The 18,697-nt window shown below is 39.8% G+C and overlaps 1 protein-coding gene across 1 annotated transcript in view; it reads left to right on the forward strand.

Annotated features, from left to right (window-relative positions):
• The first annotated feature begins 2,393 nt into the window (after window positions 1–2,393).
• The window catches only part of LOC149289695 (smoothelin-like protein 2), a 39,501-nt gene continuing 23,197 nt past the window's right edge, over window positions 2,394–18,697 (forward strand). Inside the window, exon 1 of the mRNA XM_089490225.1 lies at window positions 2,394–2,732. Coding sequence (XP_089346351.1) covers window positions 2,394–2,732 — 339 coding nt within the window. The remainder of the gene's footprint in view (window positions 2,733–18,697) is intronic.

The raw sequence follows: 18,697 nt of genomic DNA on the forward strand, positions 1-18,697 counted from the left end.
ACACACTGCAGGTACTGGAGCCTATGGGAAACTCCACCCCAAAAAACCCTATGTGTTTTATATATATATATATATATAAAACACACACACACACTATAAATTAAAGTGCCAAAATACTGCATAATGTTCCAAACACAGCATGTATTGCCATTATGTTTTTATGTGATAAAATTAAAATATTCTGTATCCAAAGCCTATGTTTTTTTCCCATTATCTCCATGAATATCCTTGACAGAAAGCCAATGGTGCTCATGAGCTCAGAATTGTTTTATTGATTTTTAACACCTGTGTGTTTATAATACCTCTCTGCACATACATATTGCTAATTTTATGCCTTTTGTGTTATTATGGGTGATTAAAAACGATCTTGCCAAGTCACATAAAAAACTTTCTGAAACAGTCATGCAAAAAAACAAATCTGTGAATGAGCAAAATCACCAACAACCCGGTGCTCCATGGTGTCACGTGACTTATCATGATGTAACATTTATGACACAAATTTTTATTTATATAACATCACCATACCTTGGGTAAACAGGACATAACAAGTAGTGCATCACATAACAATTTGGACTTACAGAAACAAAAGTTAAGGAGGGTGCTGGTCAAATGAGCTTAGAGTCTAGAAGTAGAGATGGTCCCCTGTAGATTTCCCATTAGAGCTCTCAATCTTTGACCCACCTTGGCTTTAAGGCCAGGAGTGTATGTATGAAGGAATTGCCTAAGGGCCACCAGCCATCTTTCAATGGCCAAAACCCTCTATCACGCCCTGCATTCCCTCCAAACTCAATGACCCGTGTAAAAGCGAGAGTAGGTGGGTCTTCAGTGTCCTCTTAACAATTACATGCCATACAATTATTACCACAGGGGCAGGATCATTGGCTTTGAAGTGGGGAAGCCCTTTTAAATTTAATTGTAACACTATGTCTGCTATGGTTAGTTAAACAGCAATAGTGTCAATCAGTCTATTAACTAAGATTCCCAGACAGGTCATCTAAAACTAGACACCAGGGATTTCCATGCCCTACTGGAGAGAGTGTTACCTAGAATTTAATGGCAGATGAGAACCGCTCGGCTCAGATCTTTAAATGTATGGAAATTGGTATTGATGATTTAAAGACTAACTTGCAGCATTTTGTGTCCAGTTTTAAGTGTCATCTTAACAAAGCACTAAAATGATAAGTAGCAACACAACAGCTTTCAAACATATGGTAAGATTTGTAAACTGTTTACGGGGGCACCGATGTGTTACGGTTACGGATAACAGAATGTGTTCAGACAGGGGCGTATTAGTCATTTGCATGTGTTCTGGGTCAAGTCTGCTAGACAAAATACTCTTGACTCTTTATCATACTGCAGGGTAGTAAACAGAATGGCTCAGTCTTAATCACCAGGCTTGACACTCCCACTAAGGAATCTCTATGGAGGTAAGTATCCCATTGTACAAGCAGAACTTGCTTAGAATTGCCATCATGAATCAACTCAGTGTGATGTTTGAACAGAGAAAGTCACCCAAAGTATCACATCGCCAACACCGATGGCAGCCTCTAGGCACAAAATGAGCTAAACGCAGGTTTTTTGGTGTATATGTATACTATGTACAGCACTGAATCAAATCAAGATTTTTTTGCTCCATATGTCTTCCCCTTTAAGTTATTCTCTAATATGCCCAGCTCTTTGCCATGGCTTTACCCATTGCTGTCCCCCCTCCTCCTATTATCCACAGGAGATAGATAAGGAGCATGTTTATTTTGGCAGAGCCTGGTTACACAGGACAGTGCAGACAGGCAGGCTCTGAGCCCCCCCCCCCTCTCCTGTGTCCCTCCCCCTGACTCAGTGAGAAGGGAGTACAGTGAGACCATCCAGTGTCAGGCACTCAGTTTGTGGGATACTACATCCAAGGAGCACTCCCATCATCGGTCCGCAGGGATTACGCAATGCATACGATATATTCTTAATTGAGTTCATTTTAAGCATCTGTGGAAGTTTCAGTAGCTCCAGAGCCTAAACATTTAATTGCCCTGTTCCAGCACGGTGACTCGGGGCACGCTGTACCTTTAAAGCCGCAGGTTCGAGTGGCTGAGCTCAGTTTGTACCCGGCAGGAGTGACTCCCACTGGGGTGCTGCACACCTTGCACGGCGGAAGTGACTCGTGTAATATTCCTTAGCAAACGGTGTAATGCATCACTAGGAGCCGTTCGCTCTACCGTAACACATCGGTGCCCCTGTACACCGCGCACGGGAGAATTAACTCTTTATATTTGTTCACACGATGCTTTGTGGACAGGACTTCGCCGCCTGCCTTTAAGCGGGCTGCACACGCAAAGAAACGTCCAGCGCAGTATTCCCCATAACCCAGCGTTATTTGCACCCAGTCTCCTCCTGCAGCCGGCATGGATCAAGGAGTAGAAGTGTCGGTGTGGCCGGGCACCGTGTGCCGCGGAGCCCCGGAGGACGAGCTGTGCACACTGCGTGAAACCGTGCAGGAGCTCCATACCGAGATGGACAGCTTCAGGCGTGGGATGGAGAGGCAGCTGGAAGACGTGCTGAGGCTGGCGGGTCCGCTGTCCCGCTCTGTCACCGACCTGCAGCGCGAGAACCGGCAGCTCCGGGAGCAGGTCGACAAGCTCAGCCGCCAGGTGGAGCTATTGAGCCGAGCCGTGGGGCTGAGCGGGGAGGGGCAGACCAGGTACTCCAGCCACGCCCAGCTCTCCGTGTCCGTGAAAGCGCAGGTCAGTGGGGGCCCGGGCAATACATACCGAATATAATATATATATCCGTTTCATTTTTTTATATTTATAGCAACTCTTGTGGCAGCGAAGTATATTAACATTGTTGGAAATACCATTAATGACCAATGGACAAAAATTACAGTAAAATGCCCACCTTGTACCTGCCTAAATATTATGTATAAAGAGCAATTTTGGTAGAAAGTGCCAAAAAGGGAACAATCATCCCAAAAACCAGTGCTATGATCCTGCTGTTTGACCCTCTTTCGCTAATTTGCAATGAAATGTACTTTTAATATTCTTGATCTGCGACTCAAAATTACGGTAATATTTTTATTTTATACAACTATTTTTTTTACTTTTAAATGTGAGCATGTTTTCTAACAGGGGTCCTAAGTGGAAAGATTTAAAGGGCCCCTAAGTGTAATGGTACGAATAATCATAGAAAAACTCAGCAACGCGATACTTTTGATAAGTAAGTTTGTTACTGGGATATAATGTATGAGGAATCCTTAAGGTTTATTTACGTAACAAAGCATTTGTAGTTGGCTTCCAATTGCAACTCTTTATAAACACATTATGAAGGGCCATCCTTTGCATGTTTCTCCTGTAAAATGAGTGCACCAGCCCTGTAAGATGCATAACTCAAGCACTGAGGGGAATTTTAAGATTTTTCACCATGTTCAACTCTCCTGCAGACTCCTACTTTAGTGAATATATCCTTTTCTCACATGTCTTTCATACCTTTTAGGGCTCCTTAGATCATAGGTGACCCTAAACAGCTTTTTGTTTTTAAGGTAGCGCCCTCTCTGCTGCGGTACAATGTTTTAGCTCTAGGATAACCTAGGGGTTCTCATCCTCTCTTGAATTGTCTACAAATGATCAGGTTCACAAAAAGTCTTTATGTTCCTCTATCTATATTCCTCATGTTGTCTATAGACATGTCTTCTACCAATAAGTGAAGGTATGATTTTAGCAAATAAAAAAATTATATGCTCAGTTCTCTTATGACCGACACAAAACATATAACCTGAAAAGCTTAGATGGCCATTAGTTTAGTGCATATGCAATACATGAGTCAATAACAAGTGGTTGCTCTCCTTCTTGTGTTTTGTTTTCACGTTAAACACATTTAATATTTCAAGGCCCTTATGGTTGGTATTCCTTTGTCCTGACTTTCCTTTGCTGCTTGCTGGGCTTATATTCCTTACACAAGGCACGTCTTCTGCTTCCCCACTTTGTGAAGCCCTCCACTGGGTCTTCCTGGGATCCTCCCTTATCACCTCTTACAAGACTTACAAGAAGGGCTGCCTCATACTTTTGGAACTCGCTCTCCCTCTTTAATTTTCAACTAGGACCTCCATATCTTACCTGCCACTAATACAACTCCCTCAGTCATCTAATGTACTATCTCTCCTTATGTCCTTCTACACCCCATACCCTCTAGTTGGTAAGCTTGTGAGCAGGGTCCTCTTAACCCAATGTATCGGTTTATCTTTGTCAGTTCAAGTTTTGTCATCTCATTTCGATGTACAGTATGAACTGTAAGGATCTCAGAAACACCAATGGGATTAAAGCTGGGCAACGTTTGGCTGCACAGTTATTTTTGTCCATGTTAAAGCCCAAGCCTTAACCTTCTGATTATATGTGTGTGTGTGTATATATATATATATATATATATATATATATATATATATATATATATATATATCTTATGGCTTAAAACCTTATGCAGTTTCATCTCTAGTTACACACCTATTGATCTATTATTGAAAATACTTTTTCTTGGACAAAGTGGACTTGTCTTTAAAGAGAAAGTTGAAGTTTTAATGCTCTCATTTACTATTTAATGTTATGAGTCAACACTAGCACGTTTCTCCAGTAAAAGGCTGTGTAATATATAAGTCAAAAGGTGCTGAAATCTCACTAATTTACCTATGTATTATATAGAGCCATCCAATCTTCTCCTGGAGTAGAAGCTCACCAGGGGTTGGCCCTTTACAATGTATAGTAAGGTCAATTTGCTAAAATACAGTTATCCCAATGACACTCCCTTAATGAATAGACCCCAGGGCGTATTCACGAATGGATGAGTTGACAGGAGAGTTGTACTTTTAACTCCTTGTCTTCGCTATACATTGTGTAGGGCCAGCCACAGTGACATTCTCCTGCAGGAAGAGTATTATGTATAGTTAAGTCAGTGAGATTTCTTCATAGTCTCCTCTCACAGAAGCCAGGTCAGCCATTATTGCTGAAGAAGCTTGCCAATATTGGCCCATCATGACAAATAGTTAACTGCTGGAGTTGAAATTTTAACTTTATTCATTGTACTTTTAACCTCATATCAGTGACAGTCTGTCACTAACTTCCCATCATGTTGATCACACAGCAGGTGGAACCATCTCCCAAAAGGCCCTATGACATTCCATACATTTGCTTGTTTTGTTTCTGCAGTTGCACCCCCCACATAGACATCCTGTTGGAAAGTCCCAAATGATATATCTTGACATTTGCATGTGTCGTTTTTTTTTTTGCTGTTGAAAAACCCGTGTGCAACCAATAAGCTGATGCATGGTTCCTCTTTGAGGTGGAACTATGCATTCTACAGCACTTTCACATGAGAAACTTTCCAGTCTTGGCATTCCATATTGCATTGTGAATTCGACAAGTTGAACCTTAAGCTCTTCATCAAACTCTCCTACAAGCTTACACCTAAAACTGTTGTAGCTATTACCATTTCACACACTTTCAATGGGAATTCTATTAGTTGAATCTGATACTGATGTTTCCCAGGTGCAAACCTGGTGGAGAGAATCATAAATGACTAGTGGAGGTCAGGGGTCTGCAGAACGTCATTCTGTCATCTGCTCTGCATTGCTGTAAGAGACATGAACTACACAACTTCTTCATAAATATTCAAACAGGATAGGCGACGGCTGGTCTTAAAGCTGCTGTGAACCATTAATATTGGCTTTGCAGCTGGAGGACAAGGAATGATTGTGTTCTAACCCAATTCAAAATGGGGTCATGAAAGGACATTCCAGTCAGCATAAGCATGTTAATGTATATGATAGTTGAGTGGACCCTTTACATTTTTTATTTGTAGAATGTAATGCCGTTGCCCACTACTAGGTGGTAAAAGGGATTAAGATAAACAGTTAAAATGTACAGGAAAGGGCACCTTGTAGTCCCTTAATGCAAATTTTAGTGTTCCCCACCATTTACATTAGAGTTTACACTAAAGGAACATAATTTAGCAGTGGTGTGAGGCCTACCTCCATTTAAGTGAGCGACATGCAAATTAGTACATGTATTGTTTGGTTAAGGGAGTTCTCAAATGAGAATGATTTAATTTATTGATCTGCCTCTACTGAAACCGTGAAGCGTAATGAAGTATGTTTCCCGCACATGCTCGGTAGCACTCGCCTGACTGAGTGTAGTAGCAGCCAATAGGATATGCGCTAGCTCAGATGGGAAACATGCGATTGGCTGCTGCTGCTGTTGCGCTTCTTTTCAGTTGAACCTCCGCTACAATCAGCTTCTAAGAGAATGAAAAGAGTTGTTTGTAACATAAATTTATACATGGGGAAAAATTTTAAAAAGTTGCCTGCCTCATTGCAATGCATTACCCCGTGTGTGAAAACAACCCGTGATTTCTAAAGGGAACAATAAACATTCAAGTCAGTTCTATGGAAACTTTTGTGTTAAGATATAACAGGATTCACGTGCTGATTAATAATGTAAGCAACAAAAATAGATCAAGGGAGAGTTTAAAAAAAAAAAAAAAAATCCTAATGGCTCCCTAGGTTTAATATAGAACTGTCTTCAAAGTACCCTGAATGATTCAGGGCAATTTAAGTCATCAAGTGGTTATATGTAGAACTCCCCCTTATGTCTTTCACTCTTGGACACTTGCTGTGGAATTCCCTCCTTCCCCCTCCTTCCGTGCCATTGTTAAAAATAGCTGACCACTTTAAGTAGCCCCCGTACCCGGTCAGTTTGTCAAAAAGTCCAGCACAGAGCCCAGTTAGGATCATCAAACTGACAATGTCTTGTATGTTACAGGTAAGCTTTGCTGCGTCTGAGCCAAGCTCGCTTGGCGTGGGGTATGTGCGTTCTTTTAACCTCTGCGCTGTACGCGGTTTTGAAGGATAATTATGTTTTAGTCCTTGGCGAGCCCTTCAGCAGGTAGATTGTTTTCCAGCGAAATCTTATCCTAGTTTGGAAACTTGCAGCTAGCCGTACCAGTCCTTATGTTATTTCCTCGCCAAACCTAATAAAGTATCCTCCTACATACAGAAATTTGATATTTTACTCCCCTCGTTTTTTTGTTTGTTTGTTTTTAATAGTTTGGTCAGTGTTTTTTTTATACGCATTTACAGATCTCTTAAAGAACCAAGTATAGATATAACTAATACGTGTATCTTTCGCTCCCTTGAGTACGAATGGAATACTTGTGTGGTTTTCCTAGTAAAAAAACGTGCTGGTAGTTTGTGCAGTATTTATACTATTTGATGTGTTTTATTATGTTTAATACACGATATGTAACTTTTTTTACCTTTGAAAAAATATAGCCTATATTTAGGGTTTAAAGAGCAGAACTATTTCTGTTTCCCCATACCTGTTAACCTTTTGAGTAGCAAACATAGTTCACGTTCTCATGCAGTAAGCACAGTGCTCTGAGTTACCATAATGGTAGAGGTGTGTATTTCTTTAACCCCTTCAAGACAAAGCCCATACATGTACAGGCTTATAATGCATTGTCATTAATAGGTTTAAGGACAACCAGTTGTCCTTAAGGGGTTACTACAGCATACCCTCTGTATTGTCACTTGACGGTTAGCTAAACAAAGCCTGTGTTTGAAATCTATAGCTGGTTTCATATTCCATTTTGTTAGAATCGTCCCTTCGTCTCCTTTTGTTCTATACAATAATACAGGGTACAAATAATGTTGCCATTATACATCTACTCATAAAGCCGCTTGTATTCTGTGTTTAAACATCCCTAGCCTAACCCTGGGCCCTTTTTATATGGGCCCTTAGTCTGTCTGTACACTGGGTTCATATATATGCTAGAATTACACAGATTGTGTTGTGTGGATGGTTAATATAACCGTAGAGCTGCAGTGCTGTGTTGTGTCCATGAGGTCTTGAGATAGGTGCTAAGGCAGCATATATTTGGGATTCTTCCCTTAAGACGTAAAACCTTTTTACGACTTTCAGTCGTAATGCTGTACACTTTCCGGAGGGCCTTAGCAATGCTTCTGAGGGTTGTGTGTTTTAATGTTCTCTTTAGGTAGGAATGAAGGTTAATGCTAATTACTGTGTATGATGTGTGTTCATGGGGCCATTTAATATGACAGCTGCTAGTGACATTTAGTTATTACTTATGTAAAAGTTGTCTGATTCAATAAGCATGCTGTATCTTGGCCAAACATTGCCTAATTTCGAGGCACCCTGTGTTGCTTGTTTTAGAATGTTTTGATCTGAAATATGATTTTCTTATTTAAGTATCAGTTATTTTTTATAAGACAGCATTGTTCATAATGGAGACGCCAATAATATTGAGCATATTTATTAACATACCTGGGAACTTCTGGGCTCCGGCTTCCCGGAGCCTTCCCTTGCGGGATGCGGCCAGGACTGCACACTGAAACACAGCGGGAAACACCCTCATTTAAAGGGAAAAATGAGTGGGTGTCAGAGAGAAAAAAAAAATGGGTGGGTGTCAGTGCGGCACCGGCGCGGGGAACTCTGATCTCTGACAGCCGGGGAAGGTCTGCGCGATGGACGCAGACAACCCCCGCTGCTAGCCACACCTCCTTCCGGCTGCAGCGTAAGTTGTCTACGCGAATCGCGTAGACCTCTACACGCTGCCCCGGCTACGCACCGGGGACTCAGAAGCACCGGTAAGTGGGGCAGCTGCGGGGGATCTGGATCTTAGTCGTCTCATAGTCAGACCTATTTGAGGTCTGATTATAAGACGACCCCCATTTGCTCTGAAAAAAAACCTTGTCTTATAATCGAGCAAATACGGTATATATATATATATATATATATATATATTGCGTGGAATAATATTTGCACTACGTTGGAAGGTATATGTTTTAGACCACTTTTGAATGTCCACATTTTTGCTCAACCATCCCAGTGAAAACCAGTTTTACTGCAGGTTGATAGGTTTATTAAAAAACTGTGTTTAAAACCCACTCAATACTTTTGGGTGTCAAATCCACATTTTACTTTCCTGCCGCAATATTGTAACACACCTATCCTTTAAGCCATCAACCCTTGTGTTGTAGTAGGTTTCTGAATAGGCTAGGCCGGACCGTACAGCTCGATGTTCGGCTGCATTGCAAGTTACCTTATGCTATGAAATGGTTACTTATACATGCATGTGATCATTGTTTTCAGTAAGGCTGCTGAATGTCTTGACATTTCAAGAGCAACTTTATCTGGTGCCAAATGTGAAACACCAGACCTCTGTTTTTAGTCTTGGAAACACCCCAAAATAGTTTTTTGGTTTCTTACTGTTTATTGGCTTTGTTTACTTATCTATCCAATATGATGGATGTTTTGTATACCACCACAAGACATCTGAACTTTTTTTAATATCGGAAAAACAAAATAGATGACAAATTTTCGTATGCTTTCTTCCTTTGAGGCCTGCCCCATTTTTATTATAAATGTGATGCATTGCAAATCGATAAGAGGCATCATTTAAATGGAAAACGTACAATGGAAACTTTCCCCCATAGAAACACAGACTTAATGGAACAGAGTCAACCGAGGTAGATAAACTTTCTTCATCTGTGGATTCCTTGTTATTTTAATGCATAGCATGATGATCAGTTATTGGTCCCTCACTCATTATATTACACACTTGGTGTATTACTTTGACAGTTAGGTTGGATCCTAAATCCTAACAATTTACAAGGTCCTAGTTCTAAAATATATAAAGGCCCCTAAATAGCAGTAAACATTCCTCCCTTCCCTGAGAAGAAGGCTAGATGGGAGCATTGGATCTTCCTATTACCCATCGAAGAATAGACTTAGTGTTGTCTTCAAGGGGCTTTTTGGCCATAGTAAATGTGTTGGCCAGTATGATGATAGTATGATTGCCACATTAATCAAATCGGTAAAAGACATCTACAACTTAGCCCTCAAGTTATGCTTTTTATTTATTTTGAAATCATTTTACCATATGTACTGTAATTGGTTGGCTAGCATGAACAACCAAAATAGAAAACAAAACCGAGAGTAGGTCTGGCTTGTTGTCTCTGCTAGTCGGCGCACATTCCTCACCCACCCACTGCATTGAAATCAAACTCCTTCAACTTTTGACTTTTTCTTCTCAAATTGTATTTTTTTCCCCCCTTCAGTACAAGGGCTACAGTCAAATAATAGAGAATATCTAGAATCGCATGCAGTTTTCAATACAAACCAGGACATATTTTTTCTTACACTTCAGGATCGTGTAAAAGTTAGGAAGTTTATTAGATATCATGATAATAAGAACTGCGTAATTATCCAAATGCTCGCATGCTTTGTGAGTAGTAAAACAAGTGACCTTGGGATCTACTACAATGACAAGATAAGGTCAAAATGTATCAAAAAGATAGCTTGTTGTGTTTTTTTTTGTTTTGGCGTCTTGATTACTGTACCATGTTTCAGAATTACCCACTGCACAGTCACTCGGAGGATAGTGTGTGGGATACACGGGATACCTTTTTGCTATGTGCTACCTAGATAAGGCAGGTAAAGTATAATTAAGTAATGCTAGACCTTTCCCCCAGAAAGCTGAATTATGTTTGCTGACACTTTTAAACACGAAGATCATCACAAAGCAGGTCTTGTCTAGCGATATCGCAAAAAGTCTTTTTCTTAGTGGAGAATAAGGAAATCAAAAGACAGAAGAATATTATAATTTTAAGGCAGATCTTCAGGTGAGGTTAAAACCTACGTTTACTACGTTTTAAGTAGTAATAAAAAAAAAAATGTATAATACATGCAGGATGTACCTTACTTTGTATCTTTTCATTTGCCTACATAGTTTGTTTAATAACTGGTATAACAATCTGGAAATTGGGCTAAATTGGATTCTGCACCCATGCTGCCTATAATATGCTGAGTTCAACTGTTCTTAATTATGGTGAGTGGGGTACCCTGAAACGCCTAAAACAAGAGGGTCTTTTCTCTGGGGTACATTATTATCACTTCTTGCTGACTAGTGACTATCATGGGACATTAAGTGAAAACGCCATGCAAAATTAATGAATAGGTTGTGGATCAACTTAAAGTTTACAAAAACATTGCAGCTATGTTTTTCTTTTTAAAGTATCCACAAGTAGGCCATACTTCAGAAACGAACTCTGTTCGGCCAAGCGATTAAAATTCAACAATATCTTTTATCTACATTATTGTTTTTTGTTTTCTTTTTTAATCTGTTATATGCGATATGCACAGTCTGGTTATGAGAATACGGATTTCAATATAAGCTCCATCCTATTACCAGGCTGTAGACCCAGACAGCTGTTGGTAGGGAGTACTGTGATTGGTTCCCGATCACATCATTTCACCACATCTGGCTCCGTGCATGTCCCTGGAGGCCAGGCTCACAGCTGTAACTTCTAGAATGAGAGGTGATGGTTCCTTTGGATCTACTCATGTGATTAATAGCTTGATACTTTCGGTAGGGGCTGTGTTGTCCAGGGTGATTTGCACTGACCTTTGTGGTAAAGGAGGTTAATGGCTTTCTAGCCGTATATGTTTTCTTTCTTTATTAAAAAAAAGTACGTATTGCAAATACACTCTGTATATGGAGTATTGTGTTGGTTTTTTTTTGTTTTTTTTTAGTATATATCGAGTTCTTATGTGTTGTTAAAATAATTTTATATATTTAAGGTCATTTGTATCCCTTTCCAGTAAAAAGAATGTATTAATTTTCCACCTGGCAGCCCACTTTACGGTTATTTATTTTATTAAACTTACAAAAAGTATTTGAAATAACTAACCGAAAAAGGACATGTGCCTGCTGTTTAGGCTGCATTGACACTTGGTATTTAAACAGAAACCCCCAGGATCCTTGGCTTGCTTAGTTCATAAACAGACGTTCTGGTTTTCTGGTGGGAGACGTGAACAACTTTTTATGACATACATCTATGCTGTCTGTAATTATGTCATCTGCCCTCATGTTTTCCATTATGGAAGGTATAGGAAGGTCAAGCAGTTTCCCTGCACAGTGTATGTAGTGTCTTCTAATTTATTCCCATTGACTCCATTTGTATTACAGGTGAACAGGTTAAGCAAACCTCAATCACAGCCCCAACGGTAACTCTGACCAGGAACATGTCTGGCATAATACTTCATTAACCATAGACGTGGATTCTCTTGGAGCATGTGATGGGAGTTTAGGTCCACAGCTGGAGACCATGTGTTGATTTATTGCGTTTCATATGGTCCCTGCCCCCACCATTAACCTTTCTTAAGCACCAGCAGGATAAAAGTTCTCACCGCACTGGGTTACCATTGTCATTTTTAGAGCATTCCGACTGCTACTGTATCGGAGCAGTTATTGCTCCTTAAATGAATAGTTTGTGAGTTGCTGGTTAGTCCAGTCCGTACAGGCGGTTTTCTTAATGGTTTGTGTGGTTGGAATGATTTGTCACCGCAATGATGATATATTATATTAGGAAACAATCTACCTTCACCGCTACCAATCTATTATTCTGCTGTAATCAGAAAAAATGTCCACCCGCTATATAGTTCCTAAACAAAGGGTATTAATATGTTAGATTCTGGACACAGTCGCAAAAAAAATATGTTGACTTATCAATGACAGATATAAAATGTATGTGAGCTCCACAGTTTCTTCAATCTGAAGTTGCCATTGTGGTGTCAATCCTTCGTACGTCTCCTAGTTCTCATTATGAAGACACGTGGGGTTCAGGTTCCTAACCATCGTACAGAGCTGAACAATATGATGGCGCTGTATAAGTCAATAAATAATTTTAATATTAAATAAATATATATATTTAGAATAAGTAAATTTAGAAGCATTTATAGGTCCAAAAACCCAGAGACTAAGTATTTTTAAAATAGATTTATGAATCCTGTTTACAGGGACTCCAAACCAGTTCTTAGCGATTGGAAGCACAACTTGGGGTAACGTAACACTGTGCAAGTCTCCCTGATTTAAGCGTCCGTTGAAGTGATGCATCTGCGCATGTGCGATATGCCCCACTCCTGTTTGCATGCCAGGGCAATTTTATCTTATTTTTTTCCAATTAGCTTATCCTGTGCAGACATACCATTAGGCTCTCAAAACATTGCTAAAGAGGCACTATTTATCATTCCTGTCTATGTATCGTGTCCATATATCCATTGCCATTAAAAGACCTGCCTGTTTTGGCTGCTGCCTTTGCTTTTTGGCAGCAGACTGTATCCTTTGCATACGTTATACTTGTCGTCTGTGTAATTGCAGTCACATGTAAGCATATAGTAGCCTTGGGAACAAATTAAATTGCGAGTAATTGTATGACAAAGCTATTGGACTAATTTGAAGAAATAGAGCATTTTTCCAGAATAACTCGGAATCACACACAACTTTAATACATAAGGCCCCTTCTCTTTTCTTCCAAATGTTATTTTTGTTTTCTTTTTCTTTAAAATCATATGATTTTGTAACCTGTATATATTAGTCGGGTTAGCAGCTTAGTTGGCGTCTTCCTTCTTATATTTAGAGTTTAGCAAATGAACACGTCTATTTTTAGTCAACACTTTCTTATACTCTTTAATCTATTGGTGCTCGTGCCCAGGGTCAGACTGGCTGTGACGCAGCCCCACTGACACTTTAAGGCCAGAGGCCTCCTGATGACGTAAGTGCAGCCAGATCGGTAGACCGGGCGAGTGTCGGCAGTCTACCGGGTATTTGCCCGGTGTACCAGATGGCCAGTCTGAGCTGATCGTGCTGATCTCACTCTACTTCGCTGGACTCAGAGCCGGCGCCACCTATAGGCAAAGTACTTGGAGGGGGCGCCGGCAGTCGCACAGCCAGCAGCCCCGGCCGCGGTCATTCAGTAAGCGCGGCTCGTGGTCACTATGGTGAGGAGTGGGTATAAGTGGGTGTGGGGAAAGGGGAGGGGCTTGTGGGGGTGGAGCAAGGGGGCAGCAAAATTATGTTTTGCCTTGGGTGGGGAAAATCCTTGCACCAGCCCTGGCTGGACTGCAAAGTTTCATCTCACATCCATCCGGCACTCAAACAGTCAAGGCTTGCTTAGTATTTTACCATGTTCTGTGTGAGCTTTGTTTTAATGTGTATTAAATATTAACTTTCTAGGTTATTCCAGAAATAACAAAAGAAAAAAATCCTCTGTAAGTGATCTTTTTATCTAATCTTTAATACGAAGCTCAAACACCCTCTCACTGCTCTCTGACCCAGCAGGGAATAATGAAATTTAATGAGCCCCCTGGGCTGTATTCCTGATTACGCTGGAGTCCAGACACATATTTCCATTGTTAGATTAAATACAAAGCAGCGTATTTATGTCGTAGAGATAAAGGTTGCATTATGAAAAAATCCATTTACAGACCAACCTAGTATTTTTATGCTGTATGAGCAAATTTACTTTTGTAGGCAGGCCCCATAATTCACTGTGTAATCTCGCTGCTCTAGTGTTTCTATTCATTGATCGGATCTCTGTTATATTGTCATGTAAAAAAAACAAACCATTATGATAAGATCATTTAATTCATGATACACTTAGCATTAGAAGTAATGGATCCAAGAACTTTCCTCCAATAGGAGCTACATAGATACTGTGACCATGTGCCAGGGTGTTCTTGGAGGGGCTTAATGCATAAAACTTTAGGATTGTCCAACAGGCTAACGTTAACTATATTTGTTTTCAGGCTTTTCCATGCGCACACCAGATATTTCTGACCATGAATAAAACCTGTGACTAGAAACGCCAACTGTGGTATTACCGTACTTGGAAGAATTTGTTTAAGGACAGGGGTCTCATGACCGTATGTCTCTAATAGTTACTGGTAGGTCACTGGCTACTGCTGAGTAGCTCCTGTATGATGATCGCCCTCCGTGTCTAGAGGAGGGCTGCATTCTGTATCTATTCCAGCATATAACTAACCCTCTGAAAGACATGAGGGGACATTAAAAAGTTGCTTTCTGCTTGAATGATACCACTTTTGCCCATTTATACCAAGTCTGTGAAGCCCTAGTGTCACAACTCGGATGTCCCTGGATACAGAAGAGAAACTCATTGGGACAGCATGTTTCCATGTTCTTCCAGTATTGTGTCCATGTGCCTGGGTCAATACTAATGATCAGTATGCACACTTGTTTCCAGACAGTCCTGGTCCATCTAGGACACGATCGTTTATTCCAATTCCTAAATTGTCTTATGGAGCCAATAAATTATGTATCATCTGTGGTTGAACATGCTAGTTATAAAGTAACAGGTGTTAGTCATATGTAGCCAGCCAGTAGTGATTTCTGATTGATACAATCTTCTATTTTTGGTGTATTTTGTAAACTCAGATTTAGCTCAATTGTCACGTGTTTAATGCACATTAAGACAGGCCTTTCAACTTCAGGTCATAGGACATTCAGACCATTTTCAGTTTGCTCCTTGCTACTTTGTTTATAGATATACTAAAGCTATACATTCCGGTGTCTGTGCTAGCTCCAAAACAAATAAACATGTTAGAGAGTATAAAAATAATATATTTAATAGATCAATATTTAAAATACATAATTAACCAAAAGTATTTGATATACGATCAACTCGCAAATGCCAGTGACCTGACGTGTTTCACCCTCATGGGGCTTCTTCAGAGCTGGCTTAATAATATGGACACTGGAACCTTTAAGACCTGCTTTGCAGAGTTTAAACAGTATAATACTGCCGGATTTAATTCAAAAAGCTCACTTAATAGAGCTGGCTTAATAATATGGACAAACACCAGAATTTATAGATTTTTCTTTTTGGTATTTAGGGAACACGACCAACTGGTAGTATTGCAACAGTTCCTATTACTATTTTTTTCTCTCAATTCTTTCTTTGTTTTATTGTTTTTTTCCATATACTTGATTTATATCACTACGCAGACTAATACACTGTTGAATGGTTTATAGATAGGATGGATTTATCATCCAGTATATGTAAAACATTGTGAGGAATATTTAGAGACAATTCCTAGTTAAGTATCTAGGAGACCTTCTGAGCCTTTTAGATGACTTATATTAATAAAATGCTTTTGCCGGCCAAGTGGCATTACTGATTCAGCACTGTACTTGAGGATGTTATGACATTAATACAAACATTGGGGACTGATTATAAATCACTAGTGCACTTTTTCAGAATGATATACTTTTAACACATTACAGGATCTGCACATAGGACGTAGCACTTTTAATCATTGATGAGGCGTCAAAAAGGTGATGGAAGATGGTTTATAGACTTCCGTGTACATACAAAAACGGACAGAGGCATAAGGATAGTACAGGATGTCTGTGTTTGTATATTTAAGCAATGGGAGTGGTGATAGATTTTCAATGATGCATACCATCATCTAGGCAGATGTTATTCATCAAGCCCATGCATTGTGTAAATAATGCTTATTGCGTAACACTCATCAAGTTTTTGTTAAAGTTAGATATTATTTATGTGACCATTGGTCACATATTCACAATAGTAGCCAATATTTTTGGTACTTGCAGTGCTGCGTAGACATCTCTATATGTTGTGCCTGCTGGTCATTGGCAGGTTAGAAGACCAAGCCTGTAGCTGAACAAGTGTGTCCATCTTTGGCTGCTTGAACTCTTTGGAGGTGTCCATGTTTATGTATGTTTGCTTTTTCTCCCAATTACGCTGATTTTCGTGAAACAGTTGTTATGGATGAGGGACAATGGATATCTTGGGCTGATCCTTCATTTCCCCTGACTGTCCCAGCATGCTTTGACATTGAGTGAAGTTTGTGCTTTTCCAGCACCTTTCCTCTACCTGGTTTTCTTTTCCATCTTGTCCCCCTTTCTTTACACCTTTTTCTTCCTGTTGAATTTCTCCTTTTACTTAATAACCACCAAAATGTTTCTTCTTCCTCTCGCTCACTAAGCTTTCACACAGTATGGCTATATAGCACCGACATTCAAACTGTTGTTGCGTAACCAGTCTGTCCGTGTCATTTAGGAACTCGATAGGACATCGAGCATGTAGGAAGACTGACGTTAGTTTCTCTTCCAAGTGCATACAGGAGGGGGTACCTGAAACAGCCTAGGGTGCTGACCCTTTTGACTCCATAAACAAATCATAGGTGCCTTTATAACTGTTTGGCATTTACATTCCAGTTTGGCCTCTCGGTGTACCTCAACATAAATACATTTTTGTTTATTTAATCTATATCTGTTTCCATAAGAACAGCTATACAAAGTTTAACTATCATAAGCGTTGACAGGGAAGCTAGTGCTTTCATACAAGTAGAGGAGCCTGGCTCCAGATGCAGGGCTGATTTCCAAACAGAAGCATTAATGTATGTGGGAGGAAGGACATCTGTGGTATGTGTTGGCCTGATAATACCCAAGAAGATAGTTGGTGTGTGAGAGAGTCGTGGAGGTAACAGAGACACATTCGTCGTGATTGATACCAAGACCTAATTGGAGATATTTTTTTTTTTGTGTGTGTGAATGTTAAAAGGTTATCCTGAAACCACTTGTGCTCAGAACTGTAGCAGACAAAAAAATAAAATGTATCTTGTTACTATACCAACCTGATAGGGCCATTTGTTTCATTGTTGTTATTATGAGAATGCTATCTGTTCCTGTTCAAGATTTCCCAAATGGGAAAATCCATTGAGGGAACACGGAATTGTGCCTGTTGTGGTGTAAGTTCTGCATAAAAGCCTTGTTAATCAAGCAACACTTAAGGCTCTATGAGAAGTAAAATACGAAACAAGGAAAAACAGGATTTTGGCAGTGGCTGGAAATTCTTGAAATCCTAGTAGTCCAGGCCTCCATGTTTTTTTAGGTCATATTGTTCTCTGTACTAATTGGTGATGGCGTTAGATAAATGTCTTGCACAGGGCTGCTTATACAGATCATGTAAAACAGTCTGATATTTATTTTTTTTCTTACGAAACGGATAAGACTCCGCAGAGCAGGTTATACGGTCATCATGTTCCTTAGAGTGAGAACCTTCCCAATCCAGCAGGTCACACTTAGCGGATAAATGAAACTGGTATGCGCTGGGACAGAATGTTCCTGGCTTCATATCCAGTGATGGAGATAAGTGCAGTCGTTGTGCAAGGTTTTTATTTACCTTTTAGATACTAGATCTGTTTTATCATGTCTAGTGGAGATCTCCACACAGCTTGTTATATTGCTCTTGTCTGCTGTTGGAATCATTGATTCACTAGTTAGTAGCATTTGATTAGGAAACCAGAGCTCGTGTTCTGGTACTACTTCCCATGTGGATTCTACATCTCACTTATCTTCCGAAAGTAACTGTAGGAACAATCTGTCGACTTCAAATGTTTCAAACCGATAACATTATTATGCATCCAAATTATGTTGATATTGAATTAGAAATGAATGTGCCTGAATATTTGACCATTTCAGTATACATTTGTATAACCGTATTATATGGAATGTAACAAATAAACCTTGGAATTATTTTAAAGAAAATATGGATACTTTCGACTAATGAAAAAGACATGCATTGCCATATCTCGTGGTGCATAAACCATAATCTGTTTTCAGATTGATCTATGTGAGCGTGCAGGGGAGGCAAACATTTATAGAACTATAAGAGAAGGAGGAGAAACGCAGTAGGGAAAACCATCTACCGTGTAGAAGGAGTCTTTTCAAGTGATGTTTCAAATTACTATAAAAAAAATAATAAAAAGTGTTTTTATTGTGCAATGGAGGTTTTCCTGTAGATCTGCAAGGTTTATAA

Source organism: Sceloporus occidentalis, unplaced genomic scaffold (genome assembly GCF_023333645.1).
Source record: "Sceloporus occidentalis isolate IW3139 unplaced genomic scaffold, rSceOcc1.0.p SCAF_43, whole genome shotgun sequence".
In the NCBI taxonomy this organism is placed as follows: domain Eukaryota; kingdom Metazoa; phylum Chordata; class Lepidosauria; order Squamata; family Phrynosomatidae; genus Sceloporus; species Sceloporus occidentalis.